This window comes from Pezoporus wallicus, unplaced genomic scaffold (genome assembly GCF_028554395.1).
Source record: "Pezoporus wallicus isolate ANWC-B61680 ecotype Strahan unplaced genomic scaffold, APGP_CSIRO_Pwel_v1 contig_8797, whole genome shotgun sequence".
Lineage (NCBI taxonomy): Eukaryota > Metazoa > Chordata > Aves > Psittaciformes > Psittacidae > Pezoporus > Pezoporus wallicus.
The window spans coordinates 241,352-261,461 of record NW_026641918.1 but is presented as its reverse complement, the minus strand read 5'-3'; the positions used below and the strand labels follow the sequence as shown (position 1 = coordinate 261,461).

Genomic DNA, 20,110 nt, shown 5'->3' with positions numbered 1-20,110 from the left:
CCGCTCTGTTTATTGCATCTGAAAACAATAAGCGGCGTTCAATAAGCGCCAGCAACAATAATGCATCCCAAATGTCTATTTTTACCATGCCCCCAAGACACAGCATTAAAAGAGGCTGCAAAGCTTCCCTTCCCAGGATATTCTCACTCCCTCCCGGTAGGATGGGCTTGCTTTGGGGTGATGCCTTCATCCCCCTGCAGCTTGGGGCAGCATCAAGAGGACCCAGAGCAGAGATGCCAACCCACCATCAGAGAGCTGCTGTGCCTGACTCTCTGTATCCAAGAGGTCTCAATGGTGGAGCTTGAGCTCCACCAAGGCTTGAGTAAACCCTGGTCCCATGCCAAGGGGCACACAACAGCCGCATCCACTCTAGTCAAGTCTTGGGTGGACCCAAAGGCCACCAAAGAGCTTCTTTCAGTGGCCACCATAGCTCCAAGAGACAAAGTGTCTTTGGGAAGCACATTTGCTGCCTTAGCAGAATGGCACAAGCTTCCACTGGGTAATTGCTAATGACTACACCCTGCCCTAATATTCCACTTACAAAGGATAAATTGCAGTTAGATTAATTCAGCATGAAGAGAGCCAGGTGATTTGTAGAGGAAAAGAAGGGGATAAAAGAAACTTCCCGGCTGTTTGAGCAGTGATTTGTAAGGAGCTCTGCCACCGCCCAGCCCAAAGCTGTTCGACAATTACACGGATACAAGGGTTTAGAAGACGCAGTGAGGAACAGAGCTGTTCTCTCACTGAGGTTTTGCCATCCCGGGGTTGGCCTCACGCCATCACCACAGCCAAAACCCTCCCAAAAGGGTGACAAGGACAAGGCAGGAGCCAGGCAGCCATGGTCTGTTCACAAAGGAGAAGGGGATGCCCTCAGCCAGGCTCACAGCATCTGCTCCGGAAGGACAAGAATGGAGCAATTCATGGCCAGCACAAGCCACCTTTGTCCTGCAACCACCTCGGCCTCACCCTTCCTCAACCCATGGCCTGGAAGTGCTGGTCTGGCTCTGCAAACCCAGTCCCAGGACCTCAATAAGTGCTTTGAAGGCCCTAGCCATAGGGCCATCAATATGCATCCCCCTGACCTCTTCTCCTGGGGTCCTGGTCTCCATGGGTCCCATGTGCTCCAGAGGAGGTGGGTCACTGGCCAAGAAGCATCATTTCTTGTCTTCCAAAAGAAAGGATTCCTTCTGGTTGCAGATGTGTTGCTTGGTCGTCTGCCACAGCCCTTAAAGCATCTACTCTCAAGGCAGGTTTGCCTTTTGGTTTAATAGCTGGAGAGCATGGAAGCTTCCTGGTTGACAGGATGGTCCCATCTGCTGTTTATCCTGTAAAACTGATTTTGCTTCACCTAGGGAGACCAAGCTCCCTCTTAGCACAGAAAACACTCCCATATATAATAAATAATCATCCATTTCCCTTAGCAACTTAAATCCTAGGGATGCAGAGAGCCAGGGCATGGCCAACCACACTGATCATTTCCAGATTCACTTCTACAGCAGCTCCCAGATCAACTGCTAGGAGATGGGTAGAGTTGAAACAAGAAGGAAAGGCTCCCCAGCAGATTGCCCTGGCTTTCTTACCACATACTGCATTTCTGCAGAGAAGCAATAGTAAGAAAAGGTGGCTGCATCCAGATGCTCTGCCTCTCCCTGCTGCTAAAAGGTACCAGGGAACTGCCTGACCTGAATATCTATTAATCGGATGAGGCAAACAAAGCCCCAGGCATCTCTGATGATGCTGCTTGCAATGCAGCCAGCTCTGGGCTGCTCCATCACAGGGCAGTGCTCTGCAAACAGCAGATCACATCTGCAAACAGCAATTCTCTGCTGGTTTTCAACACACACCCCCCCCCCCCCATGAAAAATTCACCTTTGCAGAGCACAGGCTGGTGAAATGAGTAAAGAAGGGGGCAGCCAGCAAGATGATTCCTGCAATTACATCCCTGCTTCCTGGCTGAAACCAGAGCCCTTTCTGGCAGCAAGAACTCATCAAGCTTTCAGAGGTTGGTGTCCAGAGGACAAGATGCAGGGAACCAAAGGCTGCGGGCAGCAGACCAAACCTCTCTCTGCACCCTGAAATCAGGCTTTTCCTATCACAACAGGCAGCTCTCACCAGGTCTTAGAACCACAGAAGGGGTTGGAAGGGACCTTTAAGCCCATCTAGTTAAAACACCCTGCCACAGGCAGGGACACCTTCCACTAGAAGGTGTCCAACTTTCTTGGACCCCTTCAGCTCTGTTTGGTGTCAAGGGTTGTCTTTTGGGTGGAGAACACGGATGCACACAGACCCTCTGCTTGCTGCATCCCAGCTCACTGCTACAACCCCAGTATAGACCAGCACACCAAAAGAAGTTAATCAATGTTTTAATTGACTTGAGCAGAAGACATGGTTTCTATACACTGGGCCATCAGCCCCAATTGGTACAAAAATTAGTTAACAAAAAAAACCTCTTTTAAAAACGAACCTAAAACGGGCATTTATTAAAACCAGAAAGATACAAAAGCACCTCTGCCTGCTCACACCCTTCCTGCCTCCTGGAATCTCTTGAACAGCGCTTTGTCTGCCTGAAGGGCGAAGGTCAAAGCCCGTTTCTGGTAGTACATGGAGTCCAGCACCAGGTTGTCAATCACATCTGTCAGGAGGTGGGCTCTCTCCACGGAGATGCCCGGAGCGTCGTAGCCCAGGGCGGTGAAATGCACGTGTAGATGGTAGTAGGAGGGATGGTAGTGCAGGTAGATGCGCAGCTGGGAGCCAGGCACACCAAAACGCTTCATTATAGCCTCCTAAGGAGAAAGGAGACCACCATAGGTCAGGACTGTAACACACAGTGAGGGCACGGGGGCAAGCAGTGCGTGGACAGGCTTGGAAGGAGCATCCCTGGGCGGTGGTGAGAAAGACGGAAGTGATTTCTGCTTCTCCATCCTCACAGCAAGGGAGAACGGAGGGACAGAGCATTCCCCATCCTGTGTTTTGGCTTCCACAGGGCTGGAGGAATGCCTTCAGCTGCCCCACTTTCCTCCGCTGGTGCTCGTATCACTTTCCATTCTATCCTTATCACCCCAGCTCACCCGGTGAGTTACAGAGATCTGTTACCAGCTGGTGTAATTAAAGCTCTGAGCAGTGCTGGTGAGCCCTGGCACGCTAGCTGGGTGCACTGCAATCCCATGGCTAATCTCTTCATTAATCTCCACTTTCCCCAGTGCAATTACTTCCTGAGTTTCTAAGGCGGGGAAGGAAAGAGAAGCTATCATGCACCTATCTGCACCAAGCATGCCCCAGCACAGGGCTGGAAAACACTCGTCTGCCAGTGAAATCAGTCAAGGGCTTGGGAGGAATCATAGAATCAGCCAGGCTGGAAAAGACCTTTAAGATCATCAAGTCCAACCATTCCCCCAGCACTGCCAATTCCACCACCAAACCATGTTACTAAGGGTCTCATCTACATGTTGTTTGAACGCTTCCAGTGATTCCACCACTGCCCTTTTACCAGTGTGAATAAGACAGGGCTGGAATCCTGCAGCTCTCTGCTAACAGAGATGCACTGAGCACCCCTAAACCACTCTGAATGCCACATAGCTTTCCAGTGCCCCAGGGAAAGGTGCCCACAGCTTCGGTTCATCACCTACTGTCACCTCCCATTAGTGGTCCCCATGCAGGTGCTGTGGGTGGGTAGGTTGGTCACCAGTGACGCTGTGACAAGCAGGCTGGGCTCTCCCTCGCCAGGAGAGCAGCATTGGACCAGCCATGCTCTTACCTTCCCTTCTTGCAAGATGTTCCTCAGCAGCGGGAGGTGCTCAGCGGTCAGGTCCCGAAGAGACTTGACTTCCCTACGGTGAACAAGGGCTATCAGGTAGAGGTCATCCAGCTGCAGAGAGACATGGAGGTGACTACAGAGCAGATAAAAGCACGAGCACTTTGGACCCAACACACCAACCCCAGCTTGTGCAATAAGGGGCTACCTCTGGCATGTTTAGCCCACACCCAAGCTGGGTTGAACCCAGCATAAGCTGCCTTCATCCACTGCATTTCTAAGCATCATTTCTGGGCAAATGAGGTTGGTCCAGCACTAACTAGGAGACAACAGCTTCACCCCAACCATACACAGTAGGACCACAAATATCTCCTCAGCTTTAAAGGCAGATCAATTGATCAATCTTTTGTACACAGCCCTGAACATCTCAAATACATTGTCCTGGTGCAGACTGAGGCTGGCACCCACCCTACTCCATGGAACCCGCCAGCAGCCCAAGCACAGCCTTTTTAGCTCAGGGGTTCATCTCCACACTCAGATGAGGATTTACAGTGAATCACAGCAGCCAGAATGGCAACTGTAGATGTTTCCAAGTGAAAACCTTCCCACACTTCCACCGTGCAAATAGCTCCACTTCCAGTCACACCAATCCTATAAATAACTATTTTCAAGCCCTAATCGGTCACTGGACAACACCAGGGCAGTAAAACACCCACTGAGCAGCTCTCAGGCAGACCTCTGGCATCTCCCAAAGCACTTCAATGTTTAACAAGACATAGAGATGTGGATCATTACACTTTAAAAGTAAATCAAAACAAATCCCTATCTCCTTCAGCTTTCCAATATGAACACTACAAATAAAAGGGTTTAGCTATCTGAGACCATCTGGCTCTTTGGAAAGAACTGCTCATGCCAAAAGATGCTCTGAGGACCCCGACTCGGGGCTCTCAAACACGAAGCTGTTGTTTGCACCCAGCCAGCACAGCGATGCTCATGGTTCCGTTGGATTCCCAAAGCAGCTTGTGCACAGCTCGTATCAGCTTGTCCTCTTTGGAGCAGGGCTGGCTGGCGGGAGGAAAAGCAAACAGCTCTTCTCCTTTAGAACAACATCTGCATGTTGCTGTTTGAAACAAATAAGGCTGTTGCTAAAAAGGCTCTGACTGATGTCATGCCGGGCATCGTTTCAGGCAACGCCTCGGGGCTCCTGCGGGTTTGAGAGAGGCTCAAAAGGAGTGGGAAGAAAGCACAAAACCACACAAAAAGGCTTTAAAACATGAAAAGAAAACACCAAACTAAAACCAAAAGAAACCAACTCAAAACCTCTACCAAGGTTGGGGAGAAGGAGATGATGCAGCGCCCAGAAGGTTAAGGATGGCAGCAAGCACAATGGAAAGGAGAGATCTTCCTCATGTCCATCAGCCTGATACAATTCCAGGTGAATTCACACCATTCCATGGGCTAAGGCAGTGCTGTGGAATGGATTTCAGGGAGTCCTGCTGGGAGCAATGCCTTGCTTCTCTAATTTAATTTAGTAGCCTTGCCTGTTTGATGGGAGGAGGCAGAAGGAACCTGTGCCTGTGGTAGCCCCAGGGCTGGCAGGGTAAGCTCTGGCTCAGCATCACCCACAGCCAAGAAGAAATTCCTTGGCTCAAAGGCAGAAGCCAACAGCCCTTGCTGGGATGCTGGCTCGCCTGCCTGGGAATGAGACAGGCAAAGGGCCTGCCTAGCCCCAGGGGTCTCTTGCTGCAGACAGCAGCCCAGCAGTGGGAAGAAAGCAAGAAGATCCTGTCCAGCATAACAAGAAGCTCTCCCAAGAACAAATCCCGCCACTTAAGCACTCCCTGACCATGCCACCTGCAAGATGTGGATACAACAGGTCCCTAAAGCACAACTTTCAGCCCATCCATCTGTAATCCTGATGCGAGTTGTGAAGCTTGGCTGCTGCGAGCGATGATTTACACTGAGGCTTTGCTCGAAGCATATTACCACCCTGAGAGTAAAAGGCACTGAACAAGGCACAGTCCAAACTCCCCAGGTATCAGTCTCTGCAGGAAGAAGGTTGTGCTTCCCAGTGAACAAGCAGAAATTCGGGTTTGGTTACCCCATCACTGCTTGACAAGGGATCTGTCACAAGCTGATGTGACCAGAGATTGCTCCGCAGTGACCCGTTCACCTGTGCTCACGCAGCACCAGGACGGAAACACAGAGCTGTGTTGTACATGAGTTACAGCCTGGTTAAAACCCTCTGTGTTTTAGTGAACGGCCACTCCCACGAGGGGTTAAGCAGCTGCTCCTAAGCTACAAACCATCTGTTTAACATTGCACGGAGGAGAGTTAATCACAGCAACCAAAGGACAACATCAGCCCCCTTTGTCCCTAAAGTTGAGGCTTGCAAAAAGAAACAAAGCCCCAACCAAGTTCCGAAGGAGCAAACACGCAGCTGGCTTTGGGTTCAAACACATCACAGCACCATTTGGGCTAATACAGGAAAGAGAAAGGGAACCTAATAAATAAATCACCACCAGCAGCAGTGGGAACAGCCTGAGTTTTGCAGTGGCCACAATTAGCATGTGATAAAAGGCCCTGGCAGTACCATCACTTAATGACAGCAGGAAGAGGAAGGACACATTCCCCTACTGAAACTTTCATTAGCATGCTATTAGCAGCATGAAAGTGGACATTTCCTCTGGATTACCTTCAGGCAAGCAGCATCCCTCCAAAGCTAAGAGGAGCAAACCAACCTGGTTTTGATTCCACTTAAAATCTGGAACTAGAACAAAGCCATCGCAAGGATCTGGGTTTTCATGGATGATTCGATCGGCCTCAGCTTTCTTCTCCAGGATATTGTACACCCACTGAAAGAGAAATATGTGATTTAGAAACCAGCAGAGAAAACAACCACCTCAGGCACAATTAGCCCAAGCTCACGGATTAGTGCCCATTCCCTGCAACTAGAACATAAAACCCAAACCAAACCAAACAACAACTTGATTTTAAGACGACCAAATCGTCTCACGGCTGGTAACATTTGTAGTTAATTATCCATAACACTCCAACAACAAACTCCAGGCTGCTATGAGCACTTCAGTGAAAAGATCCCCCCCCGACCCTGCTGTGCAGCACTGCACTGATTTATTCAGGCAGTTTTGCTTTCTCTCAAGCACTAAGAACTGGCCACAGCAGGAGATGAGGCACTGAATACATTGGGGTTAGCCCAGTGCAGAAATAGCTGCATTTGCCCCTAGGAGGATGTGGGGATAATCCTCCCCAGTGGGGTCCAGCAATACTCCATCCAGAGATGGAGCTGCTACAAGCACTAAATACCCATGGCAACGGGTCTGAATGAGATGAGATTTAAGGTCCCTTCCAACCCAAACCATTCTATGGTTCTTTACACCTCCAAAATGCACTTCGAGTCTATCATCAAACAAGGTTTTAAAGCATCATTTTCCCCATCAAATTTAGGTATGAAATGCTTTGGTTGGGCTGGGAAGGTGCAGCCAGTCTCACACACACTCACTGAGCTCGGTTAGTGGTTGCTGTGCACACTAAACACTCAAAAGAACCCTTCTGGGGAGCTCTGTCAAGACTTTAATTAATCAAATCAAAACTTAGGATCATTGTGAACTGACCTGAATATATCCCTTAGGGAAAAACCAACCTCTCCTCCCTTGATCTGGGTTTTTTGCTTAAATTCCTGGTCTTTTCTCCTAGCAACAACATCATAGAGAAGATTAGATTCTCCAAGTGATTTTGGAAAGCATGGCACAAGATCATGGTGCTCTGTGACCCTGGAAGGAAAGCAGGGCAGGAAATGGAAGTTTGCCCCTTGGTTTGGTGTTATGCCTGTCCTTGTCGCACATCCAAGTTATCAGTGCCCTGAATAAGCTCACTGATCAGATGAGCTGGATTTTAAACCCAAGTGCTGCCTCATGTGATGAGCAGCTCATCAGCTGCCTGCTCTTGCTGTTTCCAGCATAAGCCCAGTGAGGACAACACACGTCCAAAGACTGGCACCACAATAAGACTATTATACTGAAAGCATCCGGGCTTTGCATCCTCCAGCAGAACACAGAGAGGCCTCTGTAGTCCCCTGATATTTCAGTTACCCTTCATATTTCCCCTTTCTACTCGTCAAACCCAGTTAGATAAAGACAAGAAATGGCATTATCAATGGCTGGTTGTCTTTGGGGGGGCTTTATTTTTAATGGATAGCCTCAGCAGACCAAGGATTTGGTTTATTCCCCCTTCTGCACAGGCGGGCATGAATTGGTCCCTACACACTTGTGTTCCTTTGGTCTCTAAAGAGGAGAGGAGTGATCAAAACGGATGTAAACCAGGAAAAACAAGCCATTGCTGCTGCCTGGGGTGAGAAGGACACTAAAAGCACAGCTTCACCACATGGACTATGGACTGAATGGCAAAGAAGCTGTAGGCAAAGTCCAAGGAGTGAGTTCTGATGCAGTAATCCAAGAACAATCTGTGCCTTTCCATTTCCACAACACCCAAGAGACTCCAGAACGACACCAACGCCCAGGCAGCCACCCTTGGAAAGGAGGAGGAATGTCCCAGCACAAAACATCTCCAGAAACCTTGGGAAAGGCCACACTGTCAGGGGAGGGGGTTCTTCCCCTCTGCTGCACTCTGGGGCAACCACACAAGAGGGACATGGAGCTGTTGGAGTGAGGCCAGAGGAGGCCACAGGGATGCTCCAAGGGCTGGAGCAGCTCTGCTCTGGAGGCAGGCTGAGAGAGCTGGGCTGGGTCAGTCAAGGAGACCAAACCCACCTAACTCTGCAGCAGGGAAACAGTGGTATCCCTACCTGGATGCTGAAGCTCTGGGACTGGATGTAGGGCAGCGTTATGTTCTTGTAATCCTCCCAGGTTTCATGGACGAGGTGCACCTCCTGGCGCAGGTACTTCTGAAGGTGTTTCTCCGTGGCAGGGTACACCACCGTGGTCTTTATCTCTAGAAACAAACATGTTTGTGATAACTCAGTGCACAAAGCCCACACTACTTCCTGCAGTGCCCAAGAAATCTGTTTTCGTCCCCAATAAACACCCCACTAAAAGAGATACCATTCTTATCTTATGGTGGAGGAGAGCAGACGTGGAAAGCAAACAAGTGCTTTAACCTCCCAGGCTGCCACTGCTTTTGTTGAGGAAGGAGAAGCCGACAACACAGCCAGGGCCTGTCTTTCTAGTTCAGTGGAGGAGTTTGCTGTCTGAAAGGGCTTTTTCCCACACTCACTCTTTCAGGCATATCAGCAACATCAGGGCAGAGCTGGGGCTCCCATGCATGCATTCAACAACCAGGACAGAAACACCACCCCAGGGCAGAGATGTATCTTCCTCGTACTTAAATCTAAAGCTCCTAGCAAACACCCAGCAACTTTCTCCAGTCCCAGGAGCAGCCACGGTGTGAGCTGCAAGCAGCAGGGCCGGCACATGGAGTGGCTCCTTCCCAGAGCTCTTAGGCATCACGATGCTTGGCCTTGAGCCCTGAGCGCAGGAGGCAAAGAGGTCAAGGGCACGGGGATGGATCCAGAGCAAACAATGTGGGTTGATGGGTTAACAGAGCTTGGGATGAGCTGAGGGAAGAGCGGGTGATTCCCCTGCACCACCTGACAGTGAAGATTCAGCTGGTGAAAACAGTTTCTGTTTACCTGAAGATTAAAACTGCTGCGAAATTTGTGTGGCATTAAAGAGGACACAAGCACACACCTCATCAGCTCCTGCAGCAGTAAATCTTACCCACAGTGGTGAAACTCTTGGAAGGAGAAAAGCCCCACGAGGCCGGACAAACTGACAGCAGATCTGACCAAAGCAAGGGGTCAGGGCATTGGCAACGCTCAGCTTGTGCCCAGAATGGGCACAAACCCCACAGGTCACACACTCACCATGGCACCAGACAGCCATGCTTCATGCATTATATATTTAAAGACACAGCCAGACACTGAATATAAATATAATATTATTAGACAGGCTGAGACTGGGCTTGTTCAGCCTGGAGAAGCCCAGAGAAGCTGTGGCTGCCCCATCCCTGGCAGTGCTCAAGGCCAGGCTGGATGGGGTTTAGAGAAACCTGCTCTAGTGGAAGGTGTCCCTGCCTGTGGCAGGGGGTTGGAACTGGATGAGCTTTAAGGTCCCTTCCAATCCAAACTATTCCATGATCTATTTGGTCCTAAAGCCAGGGCTTGGGTCTTTAGTTTTCTGCTGTCTCTTTTCAAGGCTGGCTCTGCACAAGCCGGGTGACTCTGCCTTTTCATTTCAGGCCAAACCCAGCTTAATGAAATCCACAGGAAAATGCTGGTAACATGAAATATGAAAATGCAAACCACAAGGGCAGCCTGGTCCGTTTCCCACCGTACACATGTTCAAACAAGGTTGTTTTCCAGGACTCCATTAGCACTTCGAGTGGGATGATGTAATAGCAAGAGAAAAAAAAGACATACATGGCTGTAGCTCCTCTGCTCCTCACTCAAGACCAGCAAAGCAACGGGGAGAAAAGAAAAAGGCAGAAGATAATGCCCAGCCTCAGGCTGAAACTTCCACAATTTCATTTTATAGCCCAAAATAAGAGCAGCGACTGCAGCAGAAACCCCCTCCATGGTGATGATAATGCAGTCCATGCACTGGCCAGGATGGGGTTGCAGAGGACCCTTCACAGGTTCCCCATCACCTCCCCAATTTGGGTGGTGGAAAGAGCCACTTTGGCTACTTTAAAGCCAAGTGCAAGATCAGAGGAGCCCTTAAACGTGCAGCTGCAGTCGAGCAGCAGATGTTTGCAGGAGGAGAGGGGGAGAGAGGCTGCGGTTCAATAATGATTCTTTCCCTTCTAGAGGTCTCATCAACCCTGGAACGCCCCAGCAATGCTCATTAACATGAATTACCACAGCCCAAGGAGCTGTTTGATAACGACAGTCAGGCTCTGAGCATTTCAGAGCCCATGCACAAGATGGAAAGTCCTGTCTAAGGCTGGCAGGAAACAGCCACGGCGAGACCAGGCTCGCCACGAAATCTTTCCATTGCTGGCAACGGGCCGTGTTCATGCTCCAGTTTAAAAGCCGCCGTGCTCCTGGCAGGCTCAACGTGCATTGAAGCATCACGTAGGCTGTGGGGCAGCTGAAACCTACCCTGGCCTGGAAATGAGGGTAAAGAACTGCTTTAGGACACATGATGTGGGGTTTTAAGCTCGCTGGGTCTGAGTCACACCAGCCACGTGTTCCCATGGGCTGCCACGGAACGCCTGTGGTTTACTCTGGAAGTCAGGAGTGACCCTCAATTAACTGGGGGTTATAATAAAGGAGGTTTAATGGAAAGAACCTTTAATTGAAGGACCAGGAGGCAGAGGTGCTGCGATGGTAGAGAACAACAAACGGGACAGGTCACCCTATGAAGGGTGTTGGAGGGGATGCACCACACTCTTGTTTCCCTGCCCAGGAGAAAAGGAAACTCGGCTTCAAAACCACCAAGAAACAAAATCAAAACACTGGGGGATTTATGGGAAAAGGGGCTGAGGGCAGTTGTTGCCAGGAGGAGAGGATGAAACGTGTTTGTGCTCCCTATGGAGCAGGACAGATACACGGCACAGAGGAGAAGGCAGAGAGAGCTCACACACATAGGAAAGTGCCTTCTCCTCTTCCACGCCACACTCTCCCTAGGCTCTGCCAAAATCCCCTTCCAGCTTGGCCCATTGAGTTTCAAAGTGATTCAAACAGCAAGGAGAGCCCAGGGTGACCCGGTGAGAGCCCTGTGCTCACCTCTCCCATCTCACTCAGCAACACTGAAATGGAGGGCTCTAGTTCTGCTTTTAATAGATTTGAACACACAGGGCAGGAACAACCTGTTTCTATTTCCAGGCAGGGGTGCTTTTTGCCTCCCTTTGCTAGCAGGAAGCTGAGCTTTGGCTCTTCATCTGCCTGCCTTATCAACTCAACCATGGGGTGCAGGAAGGTGCAAGGCCAGGAAACAGCAGAGAAAGCCACACTGCACTTTTCTTCTGCAAGCCTCCTTCCTGCTGCTTACAGCTCTGCACTATCTTCCCAGCATCAACTATCTCCTTCCACGCAGCCTTAACTGTATTTTTGTTCAGTTTCATGATCACCACAGCACAGTGGTCACAGGGAAACACCTCATTTTAACCGCCTCTGCCATCTGGGGCTTCCTTTATTGAAAGAGATAAGAGCACATAAGGAAAAGGATAAAGCTTGCAAGAGGCCAGGGCAAGCCAAGCCGCTGGAGACATCTGGCAAAGGCTGGTTGGCCCCTGGTTCCCTTCCAAAGGGGATTCAGGGTGTGTGGGGAGGATGTCTAGCTCCATGTTACCAAGCCCCAGACCCCAGAGCAAAGCATGGCCATACCCCCTATCAACCCACCCCACACATCCCACTGCTGCAGCATCTACACTTCCATAAGGAGCTGTCTTTGCTGGGTAAGCCTCGCAGGCAGGCAGAGCATGGAACCACTGGGACACAACCAACCTCCCTTCGGCAGCTCCTGCAAGTCTCTCCAGCTCCACGCTGCCTGAAACCAGACCAGGGAAAGCAGGGATATGCATCACTTCCTGCATGACTGAATACCTTCCTTCCATGCTCTCCCATTTCTCCCAGCCCTGTGTCAGAGAGATGGAGCATCTCCTGTTGTGCTCGTTTTGAGATGGTTTTATCAGCTCCAGCCTGCAACACAGGGATGAGCTATGCCCAGCGAGTAAAGACTCCTTCAAGGATTGATAAGAGCCCTTAAATTATACTGGCACAGCTTTGGGGCTGTAAAACACACCATCCCTCAGCAACCAGGTAAGAGGAGGCTGCTTTTCATTGGATTTTCTTGCTGAATGGGTGTGAGCACCACCAGGAGCTGGATGTTACTGAGGAACACGTGGATTGAACCATCTGACTTCTGCAACCAAGCCTTTCACAACAGCATCTTTCCCTTCTATGAAAGCAGCCCTTGCTCTCACTGCAAGGGAGAGTCCCAGAGCTGGGTTTCCTTCACCATCTCTCACACTTCTAGGAATAAGCTGCCTCTTAAACCTAGGCAACATCCAGCAACTGGCCTTCAAGTAAGCTACACACGCCTGCCTTTGCCAGTAGCAGAGCAGTTAGGATTAGCTCTGACACTGCTCCTCCTTGCAAACACACTCACATTTCCTTCTCTTTATTCAGGTAGCTTGCTGCCGTTCCGATGAGCTCTGACCATTACCAATCTGCTTTACAAATGTCTTTTATTCCCCCATTTTAGCCTTGACACATCTCTCCCAGGGGCCACTTAAACCAGAGACACAGCTGAGGTCCCTTCTCTGGCCGGCATCTCCACACCTGTGTGCTCCCAGCCCTAAAAAACTCATCTTTAAGCAGCAGCAGAGTGAAATTCCTCTTCCCAGGACAGAGGGGAGGTGCTTGCTGAGGTAATGTGCTGCTTTTGGCCTCCCTTCCTTTGCTTTCACCATGCAAACAAAGCGACTGGCCCAGACTCGCAATGGACCACCAAGACGAAACAAGCTTTCATCACACAGGGCCTGTGTTAGCTTGACTCTGCAGAGGGAACAGCAGCACTTCCATGGGAGAGGGTGAAGAAAACCTTCACCTTCAGCTATCAAGAAACTCCGGCTCAAAGAAGAGCTGCCCAAGGACTTGGGACAACAAAGGAGGCATTGAGAAACACACGTCTTAAAAGCAGAGGGGCTGGAGGCGACTCCTCACACCCAGTGCCATGAGTCACTTGAGGCAGTGATTTCCTCATGTGGTTTATCTTACCTCTAGAAAGCAAGAGACTGAGCAGAAGAGGGGTCCACCCATCTGGGGTGTGAAATCCCCAGGGGCAACTGTGTGACGCCACAATCCGGGGCTTTTCAGAGGAACTGCTTCATGCCATGAACCACTTGGCCTTTACTGCATTGTGCTAAGTCACAGGAGAGAAAACCCTTTCTCTCTCCAACCCTGGGACCAAAAGGCTGCGAGAGACTCCATGCAAGGGTTCGCTGCATCTCAGCACGATCCCGGGATTCCTCACAAGCCTTGACGCCGTCTGCAGCCTTACAGGAAACTTTTCCTGTTTTAGGTTTATGAGTTGCATTCCTCACGTCAACTCCCTTCTTGGGCCGTGACTCAACTCAAAAGGGCGATTTCCTTCCCCTCCTGACACACACAACCGTTTCCGCCGGTGCCAGCCCAGCTGCCTGCCAGCAGCTTAAGCAACGTGCCCACAAAGACAGCTATTGAGCACTGAACTGCTTTAAGGAAGAAGCTTCCCCACTTATAGCAGGGAGCTGGGGAGCCTGGAGAGCAGCACCAGCATCTGCAGTCCCATCCTGGTCCCCTGCTTGGGGCTGCTCAACATCCAGAGCAAGCACAAGGAGAGGGGCGAGGAGGAAAGATTAACCACTGGGGAATGTATCTACAAAACCCTACCTTTTAAAGGCAATGGAAGAGTAATTAAAGAGATAAGCTTTAGCAGAAGGAAGCCAGAGGCTTTTTTCCCTATTCAAACAGAAGGAATGGCACAGGGACTCATCCAGAAGCACAGCAGGTTTGGTCCAGCTATACACGACACAAACACTGGGCAGCCACAGCACAGAGGGCACACCAAATAACCTGAATGAGATTTCAGTTTAACAAAGACCCAGAAATGGGATGTGAATAGACTCAGATTCACCTGGATTTGCCCCAGCCTCTCAGATAAAGCAGGACCAGGAATGGCACTGACAGAGGAGACATTTAACAGCGTTTTCACCCTAGTGAGAGGTTTCACACCAGCATAAACCTTAAATAAAGTAAGACTGAATCAGGGGACTACTGGAGTTAAAGAGCACTGCTCAAAGCGCTACAAGAAGTCAGATGCCAGCCCAGCTGCCAGGGCTGCAGCTGGAGAGAGGCCCAGGGGACTTTAGTCTTGCAATGCCACCTCGTGGAAATCACTGCATGTCACTGCAGCAGACGCCCAAGTAGGAAGGAGGCTGTGCACAGCTTTACCATCTTCTCCTGCCTTTGAAATGTGTCATTGTAACACCAAAACCTCTGATTTAAAGTCCTTCACAGGGCAAGAGGAGCTTAGCACAACTCACAAGCTCCCAAAGACAGACAGTGATTCCTCCTACTACATGGAAATAGCATTAAAATACAGGTGTATTTGGGAAGGCACATCAAACATCTAAAGAATTCAATTCAGGACTGAAACAACTTCTAATTTAAGCTATCACTCTGATGAATTTTGACTCTGTTAAGCCTGTCTGGTTGTCACTGTGCTTATGGAAGCATTCATGTGTAATTAATCGCTGCACCTTTGGAATTTAAGCACATCCCAGCATTAAATTGAAGTGCCCAACCTGCCAAGATGTGCTCTGCAGTGTTGTCAAAGTAAACATGATGGGGAGAGACAGTGCATTATACCAGATTAACCAACATCACTGAAGACAGACACACAAGGAAAGCTTCCAGACCCACAAGCCCTTGACCTTTAAATCAAGGCTTGGGCAAGGAATCAAGTGATATCTGTTTAGTGTCCAGCAACTTTATAGCTTGATGAGCATGAGGAAAAGGAGGTGAAGTGAGGTAGCACCCAAAACCTCAATTAAGATGTTGCCTTCAAAGCAGCAATGCTCTACTGCTCCCCCAGCTCTGCTGTTGCCAAACCACAACCAGAGCAGGTAGGAACACATGGAGCAGCATCACAGCCATGTCACCCTCCTGGGACTCCCGTGCTCACCGCTCAGCTCTGGAGGAGGGTAGAGGTGGTATGTCTTGTAAATGTCATTGTGCATCCGCAGCTCCAGCTTCGTGTGCTTCTTCAGCAGGTCCAACAGCTTCTCCTCCTGGAAAGGAGTCTTTTCCAGGATGACTAAAGCATCTGTACCCTCTCCAGAGGGGCCGGTCACCTGGAATAAGAACCAATATAGCTGCTGGTGACATGGATCCAGTTTGAGGCCAGGACCTGAGGCTCCAAAGCAGACACACTGCAGTCCCTCAATTCTTGTACACAAACCCCCTCCTGGACCAGCCAACCATCCAAAAATAAAGGCACGTGTGGCTTGAGGCACAGCAGGAATCTGCTGCCCATGAGGGAGGTTTCTGTTGGGGAGCACAGGATGCGGACAGTGTCTCAGCCCATCTGCACCTCCCCGGATGCTCCCAGCACCCGCAGCCACATTCCCACTGACCCACATCACTGATTTCATCTCAGATACTCTCAGGTCAACATGCGGCTGTCAGAGGGTCAGGATGAGAACACAGGCAAGGGGCTGGGGGACTGTAACACTGCAGCTTGTGTCCCTGCCCACGGCAGGGGGTTGTAACTGGATGAGCTTTAAGGCCCCTTCTAACCCAAACCAGTCTGGGATCCAATTGATTTCTCTTTTATGGCACCCTTTACCTTTTATAGGGACTGATATGCCTATCATATACACATCGCAGAGCTAGCATGATGCTTGCAGATCGATGCCGCTTCACTGCCAAGCACGACAAACCTGCTCTCGGGGCCAGAAGCAACACCGGTACTAATCCAAACGTACCCAGAGCTTTTGAATTAAGCCTTCCAGCGCAGGAAGCGGCCGCATCCTGCCACCCCCCAGCCCTCCCCTTTGCCCGGCTTGGGGCACCACCGGGCTGGAAAAGCAGGTAAATGGGGACAACGGAGGGGATAACGTGGGGAAAAGAACATTAACTCAAAATGTCAAACTTCTGCATTTATATTGTCCCAGAGAACGCGTGCAAAGGCCGGGCAGGCGCTGTGTCAGTTTACTGAGGGTCTGAGCCCCATCAGGAGCCTTGAAGACACCCCCCCCCTCCCGGAGCCTCTGAACATCAGAGCTTAGTGTTTGCACAATAAGCAGTAGGGACCAGGATGTCCCTCTCCCCTCTGAGGGGGGTTTGGCCACACAGACGTGGGCATCTGTTCTCCAGGGATGCAGGCGAGTGTCCACGTTCAGTTCCCAGGTCTGCTCCAAGGTCCCTTGAGATGCGACTACATCCAGATCCATTGTGCACTACTCTGTTGTGCTCACGGAGCTCCGGCACAGGTCCTGGAGATCTGCAGAGGCAGAAGATAAGCCCCATAAGCAACCAGTTAAGCTTAAAGTAAGTAAACTGACATGGTCTTTACACCCTCAGAGTGATGTACTCACAGCGCACAACGGTGTCCCTGATCTGCCTGAAGCTGTTCTCCTTCATGTAGATGTAGTAGAGGTTTCGCAGCTCCTTGGGATAATCCTTCCGATCCACGTCCTTCAGCACAGGGATGGTGCGCCCGTTGGCCATCGGGGCTTCCGCCAGCGCCTGGTGCATTTGGTACTTGCACCACGGATCCTGCAGGAAGCCGGGGGTGATGAGCATGACCCAGCAGTGGCTGTTCTGCACAGCATCACACAGCTCCGTCACCACTGCGCCGCCTGGCGCTGCATCCCGCAGCTGGAGGAAGCAGCGGAAGCTTTCAGGTTGACCCTCCAGGTAGGACACCAGCTCCTCCACCACCTCCAGGTCCACCTCGCTGTGGCAGATGCAAACATCATAGGTCTTAGCCCAGCGGGCGCTGCCCGAGGCAGTGATGTCTGACATCAACATGGGTGACGGGCGGGTGGACTGGGTCAGGCTCGTGCTGGGAGAAGAGCTGCAGCTCTCAGCAGAGGATGAGGAAGGTGATGAGGAAGCAGAACGGCTGGTGTTGAGGCTGTTCTCCACTGACCTCGGCTTGGGCTTGTGCAGGAGCCGCTTAAACCAACCTGCAGAGCCAGGGAGACCATAGGGAGGTTTTAGGGGGGGGCTTCCAGTGGCTTCAGCAGGACACCTCCAGATAGGAAGATCCAGATGGGATCTCACCCCAACCCCCCAAAACCACCCCAGCCCCTAAAACATCTGCTACCATGACACGTGAGTGCACCCATGTGGGCACCCGCATGTTTTGGTGGGGAGGGGACAGACTCAGAGTGTTCACTCCCCAGCACTCACCAGCCATAACGGGCACCGCGCTGCTCAGCTGCCGATCGCCAGCCTGAACCCTTTCCTGCCAGCAGGAAGAAGAAGGGATAAAGGAAGAAATCAGGAGAGCAGGAACCAGCCTGCAGCAGGCCTCAGCCCCCAGAGCTCAGTGCGGTTTATCCCAGCCCCAAAACCACCCCCAGCAGGGTTTCTCTGCACCCACCTCCCCAATAGTTGCCAGGAAGAGGCAGCTCAAACCCTCCTGCTCTTTACCAGATGCATACCCGTGGCGAGCGAGGCTGAGAGCCAACGGGCAGGAGACAGCCTCATTCCCGACGGTGGGGAAAGGATCCTGTGGAGGGAGAAGTGGGATCACCATGGGTTGACCAGCTGAGGCAAACAGAAGAGGGCTTGGCTGAAGCCCAAGCAAGCCATTGCTTAGTAATAGTGAAAAGCTTTTGCTATTCAAGGATAGTGTATGGTGGGGGGGGGAAGTTTAGGGTGTGCCTACCTGGGATGCAGGAGATGGACACCGGAGCAAGGAAGGGGGATACATCAGCGCCTGAGTTCAGCAAGGAGGATCTTCAGGGATCACCTAGGTGGGAAAGGAAGAGTTAGGACACAACATGTTCCCTCCGCAGCCCAACAGGACCCACGCTGAATGGCGATGCCGATCCACCCTTACAGCTTCCCCATCTGGGAACAGCTCCTAATGGAGCAGCCCCAGGTGGTGAGGGGAGGACAGTGGCACCCACCAGCTTCCCTATGGACAGTGTGGAAGAGCTGCCCCATCCCTGGGCTCCCCCCGAGATCCCCCCAGTTGGGGGCAGGCCCGGGTTCCGCCGGGCATACGGAAGCACAGGCAGGGGAAGCAGCTCAGCCCTCCCTGGGGCCTCCCTCCCTCCCTCCCACATCCGTCACCACACCCAGCATGCACCAGCAACCCCAGCTGAGCTCAGAGATGGACACTGAAGCCTCTGCCCGCCACTGTGACACTGCCATAGCCAAGCTGGGTCAGTGTCCCCTTGACTGTTCACTCTGGAGCGGAATGATGGCTGTCACTACACCAACTATGGGTCCCCACCTTGGAGGAGCCTGGCCCTCACCTCTACCCGTCTCAATGCACTCATGAAGAGAACAGTCAGCGCTCATCACCCTGATTTCAGAGCTGCTTTTCTTTCCTCCCATCCCAAAACATGCCATGCTCCACGGGATTCACCAGCCCATATGTGGGTCAACCCCCAAGTCACCAGACCTTCATCCCTCTGCTTTACCAGAGGGTGAGCATCACCCCCCAAACCTTGAGTCCCCACTGGATGGCTCCCCATCCCTGCCTTCACTATCATATCATCATTATTAAAGGGAGCAGTGTAATTAAGGAGGCACAGCTTGATTCACAACATGCCTTGACCCACCAGCAGCACCTTGAAGTCCCCTAGCAGCACAAGCACAATTCAGCTACGGGCTGGTCATCACTGGGAAGCCCGTGTCCTAGTCAACTGCCTGCAAAGAGCATTAAGAAATAGGTTGAGAATAGGAAGAGTGCAATGCAGGGTCAAAGCCAACCCCCAAAAGGCGTTCAGGTGAGAGAACAGGGCTACTTTTACCTCTAAATACACCCATAACCAACACACTCCATTATGGTGCTAATACAGTGACACACAGCTCTAAACAACCCCAAACAGATGCATTCCAGCTGCCAGCGGAGGTCAAGCGCCACTCGCATACCAGAGACACTATCACAGGCACAGAGGCACTGGCAGAAGGAGGTCGGAAGGCCCCCGGGGGGGGGTCAAACAGCACAATCACGCTCGTAACAACCCCTTATAACAGAGGGGAGCGGACCCCATCCCCTCACACCGCCCCCCGGCAGGCACCCCCATACCAACCTGCCCCTCCGCGCACACACCGCGATGCACGAGCGCATGCGCCCCTAGCGCAGCCTAGAGCTCTTCTCCCCTTCCGTCGTGGGAACAGGAAGGTCCCGTCCGGTCCTCTGCCAGCCAATGGGAGGGCGCAGTGAGAGCGGGTTGACCAATCGCGTCTCGTCTAGTCGCCGGCTGTGATTGCTCTATTCGTAGCTTTGGGTATCAATGGGTACTTAAAAGCAGCTTCAGTGGTAGGTGTCTGTGATATCCACAGGGAATTGGTGCCCAGGCAGGTGATGAGTTATACGTGTGACACATGCTTCCTGGTTATGTTTGTGGAAGGCAGTGGGAAATCGCATTTCGTGCTATACCATGAAATACCATGGCTTTCTGAACAAGCGCACTTAAGTTCTGAGTAAACATTCATGAGTTTCAGAATGGTTTGGGTTGTTTTTTTCCCACAAACGCAAAGAATATCAATGAAAAGACCAATGTTTCTTTTCATGCTCTGTTGACAGCTCATTGGAAAGGAAAGAACAAATAAAAAGAGGAATGGTGCAACCACGGGTTTTGTTCTGCTTC

General features: G+C 51.3%; 2 protein-coding genes across 7 annotated transcripts; both read right to left on the bottom strand.

Moving 5' to 3' along the window:
- Nucleotides 1-2,450: 2,450 nt before the first annotated feature.
- DCPS (decapping enzyme, scavenger) lies at nucleotides 2,451-16,726 on the bottom strand. Its single transcript, XM_057425935.1, has 7 exons — nucleotides 16,631-16,726; nucleotides 16,214-16,243; nucleotides 15,457-15,625; nucleotides 8,574-8,719; nucleotides 6,493-6,606; nucleotides 3,755-3,865; nucleotides 2,451-2,783 (listed from the first exon to the last, which is right to left on the bottom strand). Exons 1-7 carry the CDS (start codon nucleotides 16,724-16,726, stop codon nucleotides 2,517-2,519), a joined length of 933 nt encoding a protein of 310 aa, XP_057281918.1. The 3' UTR covers nucleotides 2,451-2,516.
- Nucleotides 16,412-19,299, bottom strand: TIRAP (TIR domain containing adaptor protein). Of its 6 annotated transcripts, none has more exons than XM_057425941.1 (6): nucleotides 19,076-19,299; nucleotides 18,172-18,255; nucleotides 17,945-18,070; nucleotides 17,691-17,745; nucleotides 16,871-17,464; nucleotides 16,412-16,776 (listed from the first exon to the last, which is right to left on the bottom strand). In XM_057425941.1, exons 4-6 carry the CDS (start codon nucleotides 17,695-17,697, stop codon nucleotides 16,733-16,735), a joined length of 645 nt encoding a protein of 214 aa, XP_057281924.1. In that variant the 5' UTR covers nucleotides 17,698-17,745; nucleotides 17,945-18,070; nucleotides 18,172-18,255; nucleotides 19,076-19,299; the 3' UTR covers nucleotides 16,412-16,732. The 6 variants fall into 6 exon arrangements, with proteins under 6 accessions (XP_057281924.1, XP_057281923.1, XP_057281921.1 ...); XM_057425940.1 differs by having other exon boundaries at nucleotides 17,945-18,012; XM_057425938.1 differs by having other exon boundaries at nucleotides 17,691-18,070.
- Between the last annotated feature and the right edge of the window lie 811 nt (nucleotides 19,300-20,110).